This window comes from Zeugodacus cucurbitae, chromosome 4 (genome assembly GCF_028554725.1).
Source record: "Zeugodacus cucurbitae isolate PBARC_wt_2022May chromosome 4, idZeuCucr1.2, whole genome shotgun sequence".
Classification (NCBI taxonomy): Eukaryota; Metazoa; Arthropoda; class Insecta; order Diptera; family Tephritidae; genus Zeugodacus; species Zeugodacus cucurbitae.
Genome location: NC_071669.1, coordinates 26745090 through 26767565, shown reverse-complemented (window position 1 = coordinate 26767565; position 22476 = coordinate 26745090). Strand labels below are relative to the sequence as shown.

The 22476-nt window shown below is 35.1% G+C and overlaps 2 protein-coding genes across 2 annotated transcripts; one reads left to right on the top strand and one right to left on the bottom strand.

Annotated features, from left to right (window-relative positions):
- Positions 1–294: 294 nt before the first annotated feature.
- Positions 295–20780, top strand: LOC105217047 (myb-like protein I). Its single transcript, XM_011191854.3, has 3 exons — positions 295–546; positions 603–663; positions 17468–20780. The coding sequence occupies exon 3, from the start codon at positions 17613–17615 to the stop codon at positions 20688–20690; it is 3078 nt and encodes a 1025-aa protein (XP_011190156.1). The 5' UTR covers positions 295–546; positions 603–663; positions 17468–17612; the 3' UTR covers positions 20691–20780.
- LOC105217046 (dynactin subunit 1) lies at positions 11105–15466 on the bottom strand. Its single transcript, XM_011191852.3, has one exon. The coding sequence runs from the start codon at positions 15405–15407 to the stop codon at positions 11580–11582; it is 3828 nt and encodes a 1275-aa protein (XP_011190154.2). The 5' UTR covers positions 15408–15466; the 3' UTR covers positions 11105–11579.
- Positions 20781–22476: the final 1696 nt, after the last annotated feature.

Below are 22476 nucleotides of genomic sequence, written 5' to 3'. Positions count from 1 at the left end.
GATATGTTAGTTATAGAAAATTGAAGAAACATTATGCCCTAGTTTTTTTGTTTTCGCCTATAAATTGCTTGAGAAATATTATTAACGTAAATATTATTTACGCAATTAATTTATAATATATTTCGAGGTTGTGTGGAAGTACTAGATTTTTTCTAAATTAAAAATAAAAAATCATATATTTATAATAAATGTTTTGCATAACATTTTTTTATCCTGCCAACTTCGGCAAAAGGTTCTTGTCTGTGATATTCGAATATTCTTGACATTGCTTCGAGAATGAACAGTTCACAATGAGAATTGGAAGATCAGCTGATGTGATCTGTCAAAATAATCAACGCGCTGTCTCTATCAGTAAAAGAATCGCACAAGTGGATTTATATTGTTTTAAAGAAGATTTTTTCCTTTTTTATTGTGAAAATTTGCGTTTTTTGTGCAATTTAACATTCATAGTCTCTGTGTGGAAAGTTGAATTGCATAATTTTTCACTGGCTAAAATTATTTTGTCTGTAAAGACATCCGGATACTGCCGCGCAACAACTTTGCCAAGTAAGCAAAATGACGAAAAAAATTTGGTTTATGTTCGAAAAATAATTTCATTTCAGGAGCTAAATTAGTGCGTCTGCCACTTCTCTTAACTTGTAAAGGTTTGGAAAATTGGATCAGGTAAGTGCGACTCAAAAAGTGATGCTAGAATATAGCGAAAGAATGTGTAATATTTGTGCTTTTTGTGATTTAACTTTAGGACATACATACAAACAAATATGCATATATAATATATGTAGCTTTGCATAAATACGTATACATATACATTATACTTTCCAAATCAAGGTAAAATCGTCTATATCAAATCCAGTGCTATTTAGGGCTAAAATATGTGTATCATATGTAGCTAAAATTTGAACATAATATAAACTTATCTACGAGAAGAAATTATTAAAAATTGATTAGTTCATAAATTGGAATTTAGTTGTATTCTACTATTTTCTATTTCAGAGACCTTATTTCAGTGTGTACAAAATATTTGTTTCATGCAATTTTAGTGCATTCAACTTAAGTGCAGTCAAGTTTAGTTATTATTGATTTTAATCCAATGCTTTAAAAGATTGAATAGATTCATGACTCATACACCTGGAAAACTTTTATCCCGACAACAAGAACACACAAACCTAATATTCTTTAACACCTGTAATTGAAGAGATCCAAAGCGAAGAGCAAACCTTTTGTCCATTGCACCATCGTGTTTTAAAATAATTTATTTTCTTAATATGAGCATTTTTTATACTAAATTTTGAGTGGTCCATTCTTTATAGAGTTTTTCCTTGGTTTTTGATATTCAAACCAAAAACCTTTAAAAAGGCCTAGGGTCGTCAACAGAGAACCTCTTTTAATCATTTCATACAGGTTTTATTCTACTGTAACAACGATAAATGCATATAAGCTGGTCCGATCCTGTTATTTACATATGGCACCTGTCTTGGATGGAAAAAGTTTTCACCGTTTGAGATCAAGTAGTCTGTGTAATTTCTTTATTTGTAATTAAAATAATATTGAACAACTCGCTAATTCAATAGAGAATGTTTACATTACAATTAAATTAATTATAAATAATATTTGACATATAGACAGGATCGTGGTCTGCTCAGGGGTCCATAAGCATTAAAAGTCTACAAAAAACCTCTTTTATCCTGCCCTCAAGTTTGTTTATTAATTAATTTGACAAATGCAATATAACAAAATAGAGTTAAATTGTTTTGAATTTTGCTCCTTCATTATGTGACTGAGTATGAAAAAAATAAAAAGTTTGGAAAAGTTGATTTTTACCTTTGCCATTACTTTGCTATAATTGAGTGGCTTGACGCGAAATGCACTTTTCATGTAACTGTTCTTCAAAAAGCCTAATTGAAAATTAAATATTCAAAAAATTGATATGGCGAATAAGGGCTATCTATAGCCGCAAAACGTTGAGAGTTCAGAAATATGTTTTATCTCGCCACTTGTCAACCGCGTTGATGTGTTACAAATACACGAACACAATTATTCTGTAGCACATACGTAGAGATTTCACACTCCAAATTTCGACATGTAATGTTTCCTTGAGCAGGGTATGGGATGGTGACAGCAGCACGGTATTCGGGCAAAATTATGCATACCTCTTCGCTTGCAAACCCATTGATATGAGCGTATGTAGCATCCTACATTTATTAAACCATTACCAGAGAATGTGCTTTTAATTCTGATAGTCAGTTGTGTTATATTAGGTGTGAGGTAGTAGTAATGGATTAAATTTAGATTTTCGTCATCCTGATAGGAAGTAACACATTTAAAAATAAATAATAAGTGATGTTAATATTGTGATAAAACTTTCTTTGAATTATATATCATTAGGGTAAATTTTTACGATACCACAATAATGATATGCCACTAATTATCCAACTTCCTATAATCTTACCATGCTAAACGATTATACAACATGATATGGTTTATGTTATCTCCTCCATCTAACGATATTAATATTAAAAAGTGGCATAAATAATAAATTATCAGGCTCTACAATGCAAAAATTAGTAAAATCTAATGAAATTGATGTCTTGATGTTATTGTGACTGAATCGAAATTAGGAACAGATAAACTTAATGAAAAAATGAATGCAAAATGTCTGGTATATTAAAGTGTAAATAAAAAATAAATCGGTCCGATTATATTTAAGAAGTATACATATATATTTAACATCACATTTTGTTCTTTTTAAATAATTAACCGCGAGTTGGTAGGTTTTTAGATAATAATTATGCTCTCGCAACAGAGTTGTAAAGTGATCAGGGTGACGAGTAGATTTGAAGTCCGTATGTCAGTCAGTCCGTCTGTGCAAGCGATAACTTGATTAAAAACTGAGATATCTTGATGAAACTCGGTACACATATGCCTTGGGACCATAAAAAGGTTGCTTTCGAACCCGGACCACTGCCACGCCCGCAAAATAGCGAAAATCGAAAACAGATAAAGTGCATAACTAAGCCATAAATAAAGCTATAAAAAATAAAAAATTTGGTACAAATGATCGCACTAGGAAGGCGTATATTTGGATGCTTTTTGGGAAAGTGGACGGGGACCCGCCCTCTACTACCTTTTTTGTATACCAATCTCAATGAAATTCGGTTCGTAATATTTTCGTAGCAATTAATGATATGTTGTGAAAATAGGCCAAATCGGCTCTCAACCACGCCTACATCCAATATACCAGAACTTTGAAGTCGATCTGAATCGTTTACTTTACAATATATAAAGTAAGCACTAGGGAAGATATCAGAACAGAACTTTGCACAAATACTGCATTCGTATGTGTGTTATCTTAATAAAATTACATCAATGAATTGCGTGAGTATAAAATGTTCGATTACACCCGAACTTAGCCCTTCCTTACTTGTTTATTAGATTATACGTACATACATACAGTAATTGTAAGATAATGAACAATTAATTAGTGTTGTAATATGAGCGAGCGAAATAATTTTTGGAAAAATATAAATATAAATGTTAGAATGTTTTATAAGGAAGGTGTTCAAAAATTTTAGAAAAAAATTACGTACATATTCTTGTGGAAAATATTTCTATGTCGTTATATTGAAAAAAAATAGTTGTATGAAAATATTATATGTTATTATATTAACAGTATTTTTGAGTCGGAAAAATATTCACATTATCTCTTATTGGGATAAATAGCGATATAATGACATTTAAATACTAAACAAATTTTTATTGTATCGATCAATATTTTAGTACAGCTTTGCAAGTTCTCAGAGATATTTGTTATTGCTTCCAAAAATAAAAGGAGTGCTGGACATTTCCTTTAAAAAATATAAAATAACATAAAAAATATTAACAAAAGTAAAAGAGTAAGTAGAGTTCCAAAATTTAAAAGAAATTTTAATTAATTAAGGCTAATTTCATCACTTTGGATAGGGGAAAGCATTGTACAGAGGAAAATCGGGGAAACTAACAAAAAATATCAAGAAAATTGTGAAAAACGTATAAGGAATATCAAATACATTAATGTTGGCATTGTCACTGGCAAAGCGAATGAATTTTCTGTCGAATTTCGCTAGCTCGAATTGTGAGTGGCTAACACTTGGTGAATTCGCCAAGAATAGGCGAAGGAACCGGCGAGGATGAATATTTGGTATTGTCACTGGCGAATGTGGGGAAAATCGTTTCGTCTAAACTGTCAAAATATGACGAACGTTTTTTTTTCATTAGCCAGTTAGGTTTGGGTGTAACCGAACATTTTACACTCTTGCAATTTATTTATGTAATGTTATTAATTTGACCCATATATTTTATATGAATAACGAAAACAATTTTATATAGTACATATATGGACGCTGGACCGTTCTCAGCAATTTTTGCAACCAAGCTACATCATATTCCAGATTACACGTTCATTTAATTTTGTTTGATATCTCACATATATATCACGATATATACGGTATAAAGACCACCGGATGTTTGAAAATACATATATTAGGTATAGAGGAGGTATTGATCTGATTTTGTCCATTTTTGGCATAGGGGAAATAAATTTTTAAGGAACGCCTCCTTAAAATTTCTTTACAACATCTGTGTACTCCGATTTCGCCGAATTTTAGACGATGTTACACTTTAAATGCTGTATTTGTTCAAAAATTTGTGGCGATAACCCCATATCCATAACTATTGTCTTAACCGTAACAATATTTACTATACTCGATTATTGGTTTAGTCATAACAGCATTTGTAGTTTTTGTTTTCAATTCGAAAGTGCCAAATAAATCAAATATAAAAAAAAATCAACAAACTAATTTTTATGGTTACAATGAAAATCAAAATTCAATTGATAGTTATGGTTATGGGCATGTTGTTATAGTAACGAACCTCTAATTGGAAACATTGTTGCCCGTAAATTTGGTTCAATCAGCTCTTTTATATGGATATGGGTATGACACCTACCATCAACATTAAATATCTGTAACATTTAAGCCACTAATAAAAATTATTTGCAATTTTATCCTTTTAAGTTTTGTTGTTTTTTGCAATGAATGGCCTGTGCATTGTCAACAGGAGTAAATCGAGGCACTTAAGCGGAATTAATATATGTAAGTGCCCCCGGATAAATTCGTGTAACGTTTTTCTATTATTTTGGTATGGAAAAAAACAGTTAGTCGAATGTGTTCATACGCCAATCGCAATACGGACAAGTCGAATTTTCGCCAAAGCGTTCGACCCGCTAAGTACATTCGTTTCGCCTAAATTATTGTAATAAAAACGAAACAATTCGTAGCTTTTCACATAGCGGAGTTTGTCAAATTATCTTGGTGGAATACGTCATTTATCAAATGGCATATTGCCAAATTAATAATGGCCAAATTAATAATTGCCATTGATATGGGTACATCAAAATCATAATTATCCAATGTTCAAATTATGCGCTGGAAATTCTGTCTTTTGACATCAACTTCATTAAAAACCTGAGCACCGATACCAACCAAGGTGTTGCTTAGCGGAAACCAACCAATTTGAGAGATTTGTCGTAGTGAAAGATGTTAATGAGGACGAAAATTTAAACGTTGCCAGGATTGCAAAGACTATATACCCCATATGGGTGGATCTCTGTTAAGAAATCGAAGCTATTGAATGAAATATAAATTATTGTATTCTATAAAGCTTGGAATAATTTTTTTTGTGGAACTAGTTTTTGGGATTATTTAACATAACATAAAATTTTATTTGCGTTTAATTGTAGTTAATGAACTGGGGGAATATTAATAGATCATTAGTGATTATATTGCGTACAAATTTTGAAACAAAAAAACATTCATTTCGACTAATCGACTAACCGAATTAACCGAATAGGGCATTGTTCGAATAATAATATTCGGATTGCACTATTCGGATAGTCGTCAGTTATCGACTATTCGATTAACAATAAATGGATCAATTAGAGTGTACTAACGCTTTTTCTTGGGCATAAATGTGACCCACTTTGAATTATGTCATTATTTGTGAACAATATAAATCAATTTCGCTGTCATAAGTCAAATTTATCGTTTTTGCTAAAAAAAAAAGCAATATGAAAAAAATAATTAATTTTTTCCGCAATATCGTTGTAATACAAAATGTGTCGTTCTTTCCGAAAAGAAAACCGAATTCAGCATTTCACAATATGTGTTTGAACAGAAAATATGTCGCTATTTCGGAAAAAAAAATATAATTAATTCTAGCACAACTGAGAAGTGTCGTTTTTGTGGTTAAAAAATAATGTAACAGAACAATTTATTTTTATTTTTTATATACATATATTTTTTAAATTTATTTTCCTACGCATCGGAATGAAATTTTTTATACAATATGTACGAAATTGCGTACACTGCATACTCAACTCAAAAATCGTTTTTTTTCGAGTTATGACACTATTCAAGTAAATGAGCGATATGTATATCAAAAGTAATCCATTACAAAATTTGTAAATTCCTTTTATATACATACACATATACATAGGACCTAAAGAAACCTGTTTAGAACAAGTAAGGAAAGGCTAAGTTCGGGTGTAACCGAACATTTTATACTCTCGCAATTTATTGAATAAATTTTATTAAGATAACGCACAAATTTACCCATAAATTCGGCATAAAGTTTAATAGAATAACGAAAATCGTCATATATAGATATGAGGGCTGAGGTAATTCCTGAACCGATTTCATTCAATTTCACCAGTAAGGTACACTATATCCAATACTAGGCGTGTTTTATTTGACCACCACAAGCTAATAGCTAAATCATGGACAAATAAAACGGATTTAGCTTATTTCATATCTTCGCTTAAAAATGAATTGTGTTGGCAATGCGGTCCCGAACTCTCAGCTGAAATGTAATTTATTTGAAAAAAAAAAAGTTGAATTTATAAATCAAATTTCCTTTTGTTTACCGCTTTTCTATAATATTCTGATTTTTAAGGAATCTACAAGCATTATTCGATCCGGGATGGTCAAAATAAATATGGATAAAGTTCGATAGAATTTAAAATTTTTGTTTGTTTACATTTTTATATGTCAAAATGGGGTTTCTCGCTATTGCCAACTACTTTTTTATGGAAAGAACCAAACTATTGTGAATGAAAAAAAGTGATGAACTGGCAATGCCTCTAGTTCAATATACAAGCTATGATAGCTTATGACAAGCCAACATAATTATGTTGGCTAAGTCTTCCATACAAAATAAGCTAATAGCTTAATTTGCTGGTCAAATAAAACACGCCTACTATACGCTCACTTAATTTTACTAAGATACATCACATATTAACCAATACATATATGCGTAATAAAGCCCAACGAATTTTTGAAAAACCTATAATTATGTATATGTGAGCTAGGGGATGATATTTTTGAAAAATCTATAATTACGGATATGTGAGCTAGGAGATGTTGTGACCCGATTTTAATAATTTTTAGAACTGAGACACGCTATTGGAAGAAAACAATTTCCTCTGAATTACATTAAATTATCTGAGAGATTTACCCATATTTTCGGTCAAAATTTAACCTTAGGCGCTGAATTCAACATGTTCGATATCTGGGGCCTTGAAAAGTTATAGTCCGTTTTCGACAATTTTTTCACAAGTGATGCCACAGATCATATACAGTATTATACAGGATTCAGATGGAATTCAAAATTGAGTTATAAGGAAAGTAGTCGTGGTTGTGAACCGATTTCGCTAATTTTTTAACCGTGTTGTCAGGGTGTCAAGAAAATATTATATACCGAGTTTCATTCGAATCGGTCGAGTAGTTCCTGAGATATGGTTTTTGACCACGCCCATTTTTCATTTTGTAAAATTGAGTGAAGCTTCCTTCTGCTATTTCTTCTGTAAAATTTTGTGTATCTGACGTTTTTCGTTAGTGAGTTAACCCACTTTTAGTAATTTTCAACCTAACTTTCGTATGGGAGTTGGGCGTGGTTATTATCCGATTGGCTAAAAGAAACGACTGCAGAAAGTTTGGTTTATATAGCTTTATTGCTTTGCGAGTTATATACAAAAAAACCTATTTGGGGGCGGGGTCACGCCCACTTTTCAAAAACAATTACACCCAAATGTGTCCCTTCCTAATGTGATCCTAGGTTCCAAATTTTATTTGCATAACTTTATTTATGGCTTAGTTATGACACTGTATAGGTTTTCGGTTTACGCCATTTTGTGGGCGTGACAGTGGACCGATTTTGCCCATTTTCGAAAGCAACCTCCTCAGGGTGCCAAGGAATATGTGTTCCAAGTTTCATTAAGATATCTTAATTTTTACTCAAGTTATCGCTTGCACGGACAGACGGACGGACAAATATCCGGATTTCAAATCCACTCGTCATCCTGATCATTTATATATGTATATATAACCCCATATCTAGCTCTTTTATTTCTTGGTGACACAAAAACCCGTTATGTGAACAAAACTATTATACTCTGTGCAACATGTTGCGAGAGTATAAAAAGTTTGAAAATAAGACACATTATTCCACTACTAAAGAGTTATAAGTTCATGATTTGTCGATATTGGCGCACAATATTATAGCTTCAAAAATGTCCTCTTGCGACAGTTTTGGAGGCACTTCTACGACAATCAATCTGTTTCGCTACAAATACATCCTATTGAAAATCCAATATATAAAATTGTTTAATATCCATTAATATTATTATTTTTTTTCAATATAATATAATTTATAATTATATAATGTATATAATTCTATATTAATACTAATAAAAGGAAAAATAACAATAATATCATTAAATACAATTATTAAATCTAACTAATTTAATAGGTAAATTATAAAATATATGTGGTGTGTTCCAAAAATAACGGGAATTGGAAAATTTACAATTTTACTGATACATACTTTTTTTCAAAAAACTAAATTTACAGGTATTTTTTGAATGTATTATTCTTTTCTCGATGAGAAATGCTACCTTATGACAACATTTACAAATGCTCTATTACTCCCTGACATGCCGGGCAACTCTCACGTTTTGCGCAGAGTAGTAAATGTTGCATTTTTTCGGGTTAGGTTGCAACATTTTAAGAAAAGAAAAATCCACCCTGAAAACAATATGAGAAAATCAAAGTGTATTCAAGAAAGTGAACTAAGTATTTGACATACCCTTTTTTGACAATAAAATAGTAAACAATTCATGTATTTGTTAACCCGTCTTTTTTATCTTGAACAATATAATATACATTCATAAAATGGTTTGCAGTTTGTCAGATGGAGCACAAAACATTATTAAATTGCTTCCATGAGTTGTTTTGCATAAGCAGAAAGTATTTGACATTTTCTTTTATTCATTCAAAAAATATTTTTTTGGTTTGAAATCTGTTTACTTTTGAATTTTTGAATAAATGTAAGGGTTAAATCAATGGCAACAAACATGTCAAATTCGGGTAAAAAAAAATTAAATGTCATATACTTAGTTCACTTTGTTGAATACACTTTGGAGAAAATAAATTAATTTGTGAAATGGTTGTAAGTGTACCACTCATGTAAGCGAAAATATTATTGTCACTATTATGGCTTGCAACTCGATTCAGTTGAATTGAAATTAAAACGACACAACTAAAATCATATTTGGAAAACCCAGCACACACGTTCTGCCAAGCGCTGGATCTCTGAAATCCTTTTCCGCAAGCTGCTAATTTCAGCTTAACAGCTCTGGTCTTTGGAGTTATTAGTGACCTTATGTATATCGTTCATAATGTTTTGAAATGATTCTTTATTTATTCTGTAGATCGAAATGAATCTGTAAATAATCAGATGCTGCATTTTAACTTTGGGCATACAGCGTATATGTACCTTTCTAATTGCACTCACACTGACTCTTAAAATGCACCGGGCAACTTTCTTATTATTTTCTCAATCATTTCAGTATATTAAATAAGCAGAAACAATAAAAACACGCATATTCAAAAAATATTTCACCCGAAACTGTTATTGGATGTCAGTTGTTTGACTATCAGCTGTTTCGAATTTAAGTTCGAATCAGAACAAAATCGAGAGAATTTCATCACACCTTAAATCAATTCGTGCGATTTGCAATTTCGCTATCAAAATGAAATCGCGCGATTTCCAGCACATGCTGATAATGTAAATACATAGGTATACTTCACATACATATGTATGTATGTATGTACATATTTTATTAAATGGAAACAAAATGAAATAAAATGGTGGTCATGCTATGTAGTATCGAACTGAAATATTCCACTGTAGGGTAACTGTTAAAATATGCATTCGCATCTGCATTTTTGTATACATATATAAAGAGTATATATGCATGTGCATAAGTAAGAACTAACATTGCCCATAAGGGATGACCAATGCCGATCGAAATGTGTAACAACCCAATGAGCGTGCGTGTAGCCTACAAGTATCGAGTAGCAGCATATGATAATATAATTCTGTTGGCAATTCCTTGTAAATACGTGCATGTTTGCGCTGCTTTGGACTGGGGGTTGATCAGTGTTATAAAATGGAGGAAGGTCAGTGGTTGGAAATATGTACATACATATATACTTATACTGATACTTTATATTCAGTGAAATAATATGTTAATAAAATCTATAACTTGAAATAAATATTCAAAATAGGGCAAAATTGTTCAATAAATAACAACATCAGTAACACAGCTGAATAACTTTTATTTGAAAAATGACCTAGTAATTCTGTATGAACAACTACAATTAACATACTGTCCTATATTTTTATTAATTATTATAACTGTAAATCTGTTGCTAGGTTAAAATATATATATAAATAAAAATTTAATATCTCTAATATTTAAATAGTGACATACACTCATTTAGCTTCATAATAATTAATATCAATTTATTGCCTATATTTCCCGTTAATACTATAACATTTATTTTCCAAATTTCGGTAAATGTACTCAAAATTAATTGGAAGTTTTTATTAAATTTAATTTAAAAAATTTTGTTTTACAAGAAAGTGGAAAAGTCTACCATTAATATAATTATTTTATTTAATAAGTGAAACTTTTATTGATTTTTAGTTTATTAAGTGTTAGTAAAGTCAATAACTGACTCTTAATTTTAGTTGAAATAATATAAATATTTTTTATAATTTTTTTTATACATAAGTCATAGGCTTTTTTAGAAGCAATTTGAAGCTTTAACTAGTTTCATGTATGCTTTATATTATAACCTATGCAATGTTTTTTTAATAACTCATGAATTTGAAAATCAACGGTACCAATTTCATAAAGTTTTTTGTGGTATTTAAAAACTACTTGATCACTACAACAAAAAAATTATTTTTTGTAATTCAGTGAGATTTTTCATTTCAATTTGGTTGAAATAAATACAAGATGACTCAATAATAAAAGAACTAATTTACGCTAGTCAAAGTTTACTAATTCACAATTTATAGGCCACCGATACATTTTCAAGTCCTCCAATTTTTTCAATATATTTTTTTTTTATATTGGGTGTTTATTGAAAGTTAAGCTAATGAAGTAAAATACTAAAGATACGCGCTCTCAAAACATCCTAATTAAATATTTGATTTACATCCTTTGTGCCGAAAGCACCGAAATGACTTGAAGCGCTGCGGTGAGGATGTGATTCGAAATATGTGTTCCACGTGCATTGCAGCAGTTCATTTGATTTTCGCTTCAGCGTACAACGTTCGATTTCTGTAGTTGGTTTTAATTTGATATGTGAAAGTATCCACTGGTTCTTGAGAGTGCGCAATTCCTTGACCAGTCGAGTTTCTGCTGGCGAATGCATACGCTTTTGGTGTGGCACAAATAGTGGCTCAAAACTGCGCATGCGCGTTTTCATTTCGTCGATGTGCAGCTTACAACGTTCAGCACGTTCGTATCGTAAACATTTATTAAGTGTTTCAATTTCGCGAAAACTTTCATCTGTGGAAAAGCTGATGACTTCCTTGCGTGAGATGAGTTTCTGTTCAAGCAGCGCATGGTTCTGCTCCATGGTAGCGAGTTTCTCCTTCAGCATATTGAAGGATTGTGTGATTATATGCTCACGTTGGCACATTAGTTTGTCGAATTGCTCTATATATTCGATAATCTGCGTTAGAGATTCCTCTTGGCTACGTTGGACTTTCGTCAAGTTACGTTCGGCGATCTCTTTTCGTATTTGCATTTCGGAAAATTCGTTTTGTTTAATTTTTGACAAGTATTTTTGCGTTTTGATTTCCTTATCTCTTTCGGCTAATGAATGCTTCAAACTCTTTATATCCTCAGAGTGCTGTTTGAGTTGCATTGAGCGCTGCAGCAGCGTAGTGGCTGAAGAGCGTACAAACATGGTGTTTTTATTTGCACTGCGCACAGACTCATTCTCCGAGATGAAAGTGTTGAGTTCATTGATTATTTCGTCCAGCTGCTGAACGCAGTGATGGAATAAGGCAATTGGTGTTGGCTTTTCCGCAGCAGCATATTTTGTACAATTCGAAATAATAATTTTCCAAAGTTTTTTATGTTCAATGGCTGCATCACACAGCCGCTCTTCGTTGGTAGAAAAGTTGCTTGTTGATATGTCCTTCGTTGCGTCTTTGGATGTTGCTATTAATATGTTGATGAAACGTCCAAAATGTTCGTTTGTAGTTAGTATGTGCTGTATGCGCTGAATTTGTTGTTGCTGCATGGCAGAAATATCTACTGCAGCCGAAGGAAGTTTCCGTTGCAACTTACGCAATTTTTGCTTGAATTGATTGACGTTTTCCATGAGAAATTGCATGGCCCAAAATGATTCGGTATTTTCATCACCCAATTGTATGATAGTATGCAGTATACCAGCATTCGTATTGATGCAGTCCAGGCATACATCCAGCACTTCAACTAACATAACATAAAGCTTTTGTTCGTCTATTAACTCAGCGAGATTTTGCGAGCAGATCAGGTTAGTGTAAAGTGTATTGAAAAATGACAGAGTTCGCTCCGCCGCTTCCATGGATGTATTTTCGTCGAGCATATCGCCCTTTAGCCGTTTAATTAAATCATCAATAGATTTCTCTTGCGTTTCCATTTCTCCGCGGTAAATAGCGGCATGTGTGCACACCTCATAATCGCAGTGATTCAAACCGAAAATTAACTGTTTAATGACCAGTTTAAGGCTACGCAATACATAGAGGCATTTGCAACGGAAAGCAAAACGGTGTACCGAGAATCCCTCAAATATGGCGTTTTTGGCAAATTCACAGGACGATGGAAATTTTTCATTAATTATGTGACAAATGATTTCAATTTTTTCGTACAAGCGCTGCAATAACAGCAACACCAATATTATGTCATATTCGCAGCCACGCAGCATGATCTCCTCGGGGACGAACGCTAGTAGGTGCGTAATGTGAGCTTTGCACAGTTTGAGTTCAATTGCATTTAAACGCGAGTCGATGGCCCTTTCGCAAGCCTTTGTGACCGAGAACATTTGATTGAAGTCTATACTTTGGGTTTCGTCCTGATTGGAGAGGGTGCTGCTGAGATCGTCTGATGTGGAAGTGCCTGTTCCTGTAACGTTGCCCAATACATTTGATAGCGGGTCCTTTGAGAGTATATTGTTGTTTAATGTTTTAACCAGCTCTCTAAATTTCATAATAGTCACGTCTCGATCATATATGGTTTCTAGCGTATTGTTCTTTTCGTCTTGTAACATTTTTATCGTCACATTGAGCACGTCAATCTCTTCACGTAAATCCAATTCTAATTCTTGATTGCCTTCAATGATTTGTTCGTGTATCTCTTCCAGCGCCTCGAGCTCCATAACTTCCTCCTCCAACAATTTAACACGCTCTTCTAATTCGATTTTAGATTCTGCTAACGTTGTAACCATTAACTCCGCGCCAAGTGCCGCATCTACTTGTTCTTTCAAGTCGATTATGTGCATTTCCATTATATCAATACGCTTCGAAAGTATCTCTTTGGTTTTCTTAAGTTCAGAGATTTCAGAAGTTTTCGTCTCCAATTCCTTATTGGCCTTTTGTAGATCCTGCTTTTCATGTGTCAATACATCACGCAGTCTCACAACAGTCTCGCGCAGTCGTTGATTGTACTGTTCGAGGCGTTTGATTTCGATTGCTGTCGGTTGTACGATTTCTTCCTTCAACTCATTATCTGAACGTACACCAATTGTGTCTGTTATGGAATTCTCATTTTCAGCTCTCAAGATTTCAATATCTAACGCGAGTTCCTCAATACGCTCATTTGCCGTTTCCAACTCTATTTGTAGAGTTTCAACACGCTCCTCTGCCATCTCCTTGTCCAATGTGAGCAGTTCAATGTTCTCAGCCACTTCATCCAGTTCACGTTTATACGTTGTCTTGTAGTCATTCACTTCCCTTAGCTCTTGTCGACAGCGTTGCAATTCTCGTTGCAGCATACCATGTTGCTCCATAATCTGCGTTTTGAACTCGCTTAAGTGCTCCTTTTGCAAGCGTATCTTTTCGAGTTCGTACATACGCCGTTTGTCCTCTACACGTTGACTCTTCAGATCATTTAATTCTTCGTTTAACTTGGCATTTTGTGCCTCCAAATCTTTACATCGCTGTTGTTGCTGCTGCTGTTGTTGCAATTGCTCTGTGGGGCTGATTGCGAGTGCGGTGTGCGATCCATTGTTGATGTTGAACAAAGTCGGCGAGCGTAGTGGATGACCGGGCGTGAATTGTGTGTTCAGTATCTCCAGGAAGCCAGTTTCCACAAATGCTGAACGCTGTCTGATGCAACAAAACGACTCTGAAGGACTAACTGTAGTTTTACTACGCTTTGGTGCCGCTACTGATACGCTTGCGCCCGTAAATGATAGTTCCAGTTGCGTATTGGAGGAAATGATGCGCTGATTCGCTTGTAATGGTTGATTAATTTTGGTTGCCTTCAGCAAATTTCCATTCGATGTTGTTGTGACCTTGCTATTAGCTGCCGCAATATGTGGAACGGCTTCCGTAGTTAACGCATCAGATATGGGATGCTTTGCTTCAAGTTTTTCCACTGCTTTTTCAGCACAGTGCGGCGCTGCTGATTTTTCTGGCGTTGCTGTTGAAGCCTTTTCGTTTCCGACTGATTTGACGACGTTGCTCTGTCCATACTCGGCAGCTGTTGATTCTGCCATTTCATCCGTTTCCCTATCCACAATTAAATTCAATTGTGCTGGACGCACGAAGAGTCCACAATTAGCAGTACATTTAAAATAAGTGATGCCCTTGACAGTACCATTATTTTTGCCTTTATCCTTTCCGTCCAGCACCACGCCTATCCACTTGCCCGGCGAGAAACTGGTCAAACCCACGTAAGCGATTTGCCCACGCAGATTTTTACCCACAATTTGCACTTTTTGGCCAATTTTAAAATTGCGATCGCTCATTTTACTGCATTATTTTAACATTTTCGCCATTTAAAATTGTACTGCAAACTATTTTCACACAAAACCACGAACGGCAACAACGTATACAGCAAAGGAAATGAAAGATGCTCGTCAATATGGCGGACAGCCATAGTTGTTGCTACACTTCCCACTACACTCAAACACCTACATGCATGTGCTTGTTACATATGTATTGCTACCCCCTCGAACACAAGTGGAATTGCCATTGCAAAACTTTAAAATTCGTAGAGTGAGCAAGGACTGTATTAGTTTTAGTTAGTAATTTTATGTAACCAAGTGCATAGCTTAAAAGTAAGCTTCCAATAATGTATAACATACAAGTTAGGATTTGACAACTATCACAACTTACCATTAGACCACAACAACAATTAGAAATTGAAATTGTTTTAAAATTTGACTCGTTTTGACAGCGGCGCGTGAATGTTGTTAACTTTATCCGCGGTACTTATCACTCACTATTTGTTAAACAGTTTAAACTTACATTTAACAATACATTTTGGCGGTTACAATGCCGCTTTTGCAGCTGTTGATTTGATCATTTCACTATTGAAATTAAATATTTGCTGATTTTTTTACACTTTAAAATGTAATTTGCGCACACGCGGAAAATTCATATTCGCCTTGCTTTCGTTGAATGGTCGGAACGGTCGGTTGGTTGTTGGTGGTGTTGCATATGGAGCACATCGTCAAGCGTTTTAGTGGTCGAGTGCACGAGCGCGTCTGACGTTTGAAACGTCAATTTTATCGTCAACCCAACGATTCACTGTTCCACACACTACGGAGTGTATCGGCGACTATTTTGGTGAGAGTTTCTGCGTAGAATGTTGGTGTGAGTGTGCGACTTTGGAAATTTTAAATCGGCCTTTCGCCTAATTTTTCCCAACTGCGACGTGTGAGTTAACTTTTGCGACTACTGCAGCGCTAACGCGTTTACTTTAAAAATTTCGAACGCACAATAAAACCGACAGAGAATACACGCATGGTAAAAAAATCTAAGCTCACTATTGTTATCGTTCGTGCATTTGCGAGATTGCATTGAGTTTTTGTTTATATTTTCGCTTGAAAGTTACACGAAGGGGTGAACCTTCAAAAATCATCCCTTCCACAGTTTAAACTAAAAAGCGAACGAACGAAAAAAAAAACATTCAAGAGGGCAATGGTGCGGTGAAACGGGTTGTTGCTGCTATTGTGCGATATTGCGCGAGATGCGTATCCTTTTTTTACATCAAATAAGACAAACACACACAAGCGAACGCAGTAACATATATTACATATAGAGGTTGTATATGACAAGCACAATTTTACAAGCCACACTCTGCCATTTGTGCCAATTCCACCAAATCTTCATAGAGTTTCACCGGAATACGAGCAGTGCTCAATTGATTCACGTTTGCGTATATGTATTAAGCGCTTTGGCACACAACGAAATCATTTTCCATTTTGCCTATTTTGTTCTGTTTCCTCTCTCGTATCTGCATGTCTAAGTGACAGATTGGACTGTTCGCAGTGGCTTTTGGATTCCTGTTTTGATTTGAAAGTTAAAAGTATTGTATTTCAATCTTCTCCTACAAATCGCAGTGGCAAGCTAACAAACACACATACCAATTTAAGTGCAAATACACGCAGGTAGTGCACGAAGCTAAGCTATTGGTTAAAAAACAATTGGCTACAATTATCGAAAATATTATGGGTAAATTTCTATAAGCACAAAACAAGAACAGCACAAAGGCAAATATGGAAATATCAAACATTGTCTACCTTATAACATAAGGACATTGCGTCAATATGGCATAGGTCTGACCAAATATAGTGTTGCATGTAAATATTTGAGCACAACTTTTAGTGCTTTTCGTGGAAAATGCAGCTAAACGTTTAATTGCACGTTGACTATTTGGCGAGCTTAAGTAAAATGCAGCTGTTACGCACACACACACATTTACATATATGTTCCTAGAGTTAAACAGAGCAATTAAAATAATATGTATATATGTTTAATATATTTCGTCTAACATATGTTTCTCTATTTCTTCTTTACACAGCTCCTGGCGCCTACTTAGAAAGGATTGAGCTCGAAAGAAAATAATCTATTGTAAAACTAGAGCATATTTGTCTGCTTGATTTGGCCTGATTATTGACTTGCTTGCTTGTTTGTTATAAATAAGGAAGAAATCCAAAACGACCGCTATGGATAACAACGAAGACTCAGTTGAATGCCCACTTTGCATGGAGCCTCTTGAGGTTGATGATTTGAACTTCTTTCCTTGCACATGCGGGTATCAAATATGCCGTTTCTGCTGGCACAGGATACGCACCGATGAGAATAAATTATGTCCCGCTTGTAGAAAGGAATACACGGAGAATCCTGCGGATTTCACGCCACTGACTCAAGAGCAAATTTTGGCGTTCAAGTCGCAGAAGAAACAACGCGACCAAAAGCGTAAGCAGAAGGTGCGCGTGACTGAAAACCGCAAGCATTTGTCGAATGTGCGAGTGGTGCAAAAGAATTTAGTATTTGTAGTCGGTTTGCCGCCTCGATTGGCTGATGCTGAGGTACTCAAGAAGCACGAGTACTTTGGCAAATATGGTAAGATACATAAAGTTGTGATAAATCCAAGTACCGCCTATGCTGGGGTACAAGGCCCGTCGGCATCGGCCTATGTCACTTATGTACAGAACAATGATGCTCTTAGAGCCATACAAAGTGTCAATACCCGTAATATAATAATCGATGGCAGACTTATCAAAACCAGTTTGGGTACAACAAAGTATTGCAGTCATTTTATGAAGAATCAAGTGTGTCCCAAAGGTGATTGTATGTATCTGCATGAGTTGGGCGATCCAGAGGCTAGCTTTACTAAGGAGGAAATGCATCAGGGGAAACACCAAGAGTATGAGAAACGTTTGCATGACGCATTGGTAGTGAGTTCGAATAGTGCTAATACGAGTGGTTCAAGTGAGACAAACCAAGCAAATGGTAATGGTGGTGTGCCTGTGTGGGGAAGTAACAGCGGGGAGAGTAGTCAGGGTAGCGCTAGTAAAAATAGTAGTACAACTAAAACAAATTCCAGTACGCCGCCACAGACCATAACATCGTCTGGTGTTTCTTCACCTTCACTACCAGCGGCGTCTAATGGAGCTACGCTGGAGAGCACAACAGATCCTTGTCCTACCTTATCAGTTTCACCAGTTAATAAAGAGCTTGTACCAACGAGTTCTGGTGAGGTTAAAAATAAAAAGGAGCGCGGTAGACATGAGAAGGTTAAAAATGACAAAAGTGCAAAATCAAAAAATAAAACAACAAATAGTTCAAACGATGTAAATAAAAGTTACGTCCCAAATGCGCAGCGGGAAAATATCAATAATAATGGTGATGTCAAGGATGGATCGGAATCGTCATCCGCTGATGGAAATACGTCAATATTCGCCAGCCCCGTCCAAGATCGAAACGTTACCCCAAACAATATGAATAACAGTACAACAAAGGGTAAAATTAGCAAGCCGAAGGCTTCTAAGAAAAATGTCGACGAAATTGTCGACATTAAACCAATTGAGGACTGTGAGCATAATTTTGGTGGCAGCGACAGCGATAAGGGCATTAGTAGTAGCAGTAATATAGATACCACCACGGAACTATTCGAAAGTCCGGAAGTATCAGGAAACGAATTCACCGATAGCAAGGAAACTGAAACTAGCGAAGCAGACGAATTGTTGGCAGATAAATCATTTGAAGAAACTAATTTGAAAACTGATGAAAACGAAGATCTTGTTAACATAAAAACAGCACTTCCGCAACTTAATCTATTCGATAGCAAGTTAACGCCATTGTTTTCGCCTGGCACAACACTGCAGACACCAAATAGTTCAGAAGACAAGGTTGAAGACCTGTCAAATCAAATGAATAATGTAAAAATATCACCATTACCAGATTTATTAAAGGGCATTGAAGAGCAACAGTTTCAACATGTGCATCCACAGCAACAAAAAGAACTGGCACGACTACTCGAATTACACAAACAAAATAGTTTATTTGGAAATTTGAATTTATTACAACCGAATGTTCCACCAAGTGGTGTACAAAACCATTTCGGCTTATCTGAGATTGGGCAATCACCGCTAACAACTTTGGAGCATGCATCAGAACTTCTCTTAAGTCAAAATCTGTATGGCATAAATATGTCGAAATTCTTTGACTTTCATAAGAATCAGCAATTGCAGTTGCAGCAACATTGTGGTAACAATGAACAGCATCTTTTAAATGGCAGCAATGCGATTTTAGAAAATAACTCGAATCCTTATCAGTTTATGCAACACTCGGGTCTATCGAATTTGCAGCAACAACAGCAACAACAACAACAGCAGCAACACCAGCAACATCAACAGAATCAGCAAAAACATAGAAATCTTGGTCAACTCGACTCAATGCTGGCGTTGCAACAACACCATTCTACCATACAAGCGCCACAACATAATTTGCTGCAAAATCAGCATAACCGTATGCAAAATGAATTCTCCAGTAATTCCTTTGTTGACGACGACCTTGGCTTCGATCCGTTCACAGAAACTCAAAAGGGTTTGGCTGAGCTGATGGAGAATGAATTAGTAAAACCACAACACTCGAAACCCAATTGCAATACTATGCGTGTCGGCGCCGACTCTAATATGATGCATCCACAACATCCACTACAACATCAACACAACATTGATAATATGCAACGTGCTCGTATGCCGCCACCGGGCTTCAATCATATGAATTCGTTTGGATTAAATGCACCGCGGGAGCACAATACAAGCAAAATGATGCCCTTCCTAAATATGGGTGCGGGTAATAGAGGACATTTGAACGATATGTCACATTTGTCCGTTTTCAACACTTGGGATTCACATTTGCAATCGCCACGACATCAATTACCAAACTTCAGTGAAATGCAGGCACATCAAATGAATCAAAATAATCGAAATGGCGGTAATTTGGGCAATGACTGGACCGCGATGGATCCGGCCATACTATCTTTCCGGCAATTCCCGTCATGTCCCCAACCATCTCAGATGCTTCATCACCATCAACAAAAGGATTTATTTGCTCCACATTTGGGACAACAACAACAACAACAACAGCAAAACAGTTTCGGCAACCAAACACATGGCGGTGCCAATATGCACATGCCAAGCAACCAGATGAGCTCCCAATCGGTCGCTCAAGCACAGGTTAATGCTAATGTCCAAGGCATGTTGGAATATCTAAAAAATAATCAATTATTTTAAGCGACCGGAAATTATAACGAAATTGTAAAACTATTGCTTTTAAATAATAAATCTATCGCTTGCTTATCTTTTGTTGGTTTAATAGATTAATTACTTCGAATTTATTTAACACTTCGTGTGATCAGTTGTTTGTTTAATCCATTTTCCCGTTGCGATCTTCTGCATGTGAGTATCTATACACTTAATTAAAGAGCAGGAACACCCCAAAATAATATTTACATATATATTAAGTTATGCCATACAAATATAATCATTGAGACATCTGTTATTGAGATTCTTCTCTTAACATAAATTAAATAATTCGTTGCAAGGAGTTATCATTATATTGAACTATGTAATCACTTCATTTTCATATATAGAAATAGAATAGTGTGTAACCAAATTATATCGAATAAAATTTTTTTAAAACTGCGCTGTGGATTTGCGTATGTTCGATAATCAGTCAGCTTTTTTTTAATTTTTTTCCTTTTGTGGTTTCAACTATCCTGTGCGACTTCGGAAATTGCTTGCGATAGCTTTGATTTTTGCGAGGTCTTGCAAAATCCCAATCATCCCATTTAGCTAATCTGCTCAATGTGCGAAATGAAATTCTATGATAGATTGGTTGTTTGTTGTGATGATAAGCGAAATTCGATCGCACAAACCCTATCCCATTCATGTGCGCATGTGTGTGTTTGTCTTAATGGCCTAAAAAACGAGGGATTTTTTGGGCAAAAATTCAATATTTTTGCACAATCCTACAATTACTGACGGTTTGTGCACATGAGGGGTGAAGATAGGACATACTATGAAGTGCACAATGCACAATGTACAACAACAAACCTAAAATATAAGGGAGGGTTTGCTCTTTTACTTTTTACCGTTTATTTTTTAATGTGCTTGCTCGTGTGTGAGAATTTTTTAAAATTGAAGAAATTTTAGGAACATATTTTAGTAGGTTAGTGTCGTAAGATTCCACTCCAGCTACTTGGCTCTTTGACTGCAGAGTGTTAGCTTTAGTTTCAACTTACATAGCACAACGAAAGATCGTTGTACTTGACTGGCAGCGTTCAAAGACGATCTCAGAGTGTATACCATTGAGGCTGTTAATATTTAGCTCGACGTAAAGAAAATATTCTTACAAAGGCCGCACAAGGCCATGGAGTGGCAAAGGGGTTGCGCACCCTGCACATGCATGCACATACAAATATTAATGCAGGGAAAATCGACTTGCAGTTTACACGGTGTCATGAGTATGCGCGCGCATGCGCTTTCAAAAAAATTCATTCAAGCAGCTGCAACTCTTCCATTCGCGCCAGTGCAAGCGATCAATTAGTGAGAGAACTGCAGCATAGGTGTGCATGTATGTACGTAAAAAACGGAATTAAGTTCACTTGGATGCTGGGCAGATGTTACTGCTGTGAAATCCGGTTCATCAGATCGCATTTTGCGCAAACTCAGAGATTGTTGGGGTGACTGCATCTAAAAAGGGTACGAAAGGGCAAACCTTTATTTTACAGTTTTTTGTTGATTCACGGTTCACGATTTTCGGTGGTTGTGTTGTGCAGTTGGTGTAGCCGTTGCAAGCAAGGTAAATTACGAACACATTCGCGCAGCACTTCGATTAAAAAATCAACAACTTCCAGAATTTTAAAGCATATTTGAAAATGTTGCCCAGACACCAGTTGTGTTGTGAATAGTAACGGTTTCGTATTTTTCGTTTATGTGATGACTATTATGTTTTCCATCGTATCAGTCTACAGCATATACATAGCGTAGTCTATATATATATGTATTTCCTTACGTA

Excerpts from the sequence above, each read along its gene's own strand:
- LOC105217046 (XM_011191852.3), bottom strand. The coding sequence starts at position 15,407 with ATGAGCGATCGCAATTTTAAAATTGGCCAAAAAGTGCAAATTGTGGGT.
- LOC105217047 (XM_011191854.3), top strand. The coding sequence starts at position 17,613 with ATGGATAACAACGAAGACTCAGTTGAATGCCCACTTTGCATGGAGCCT.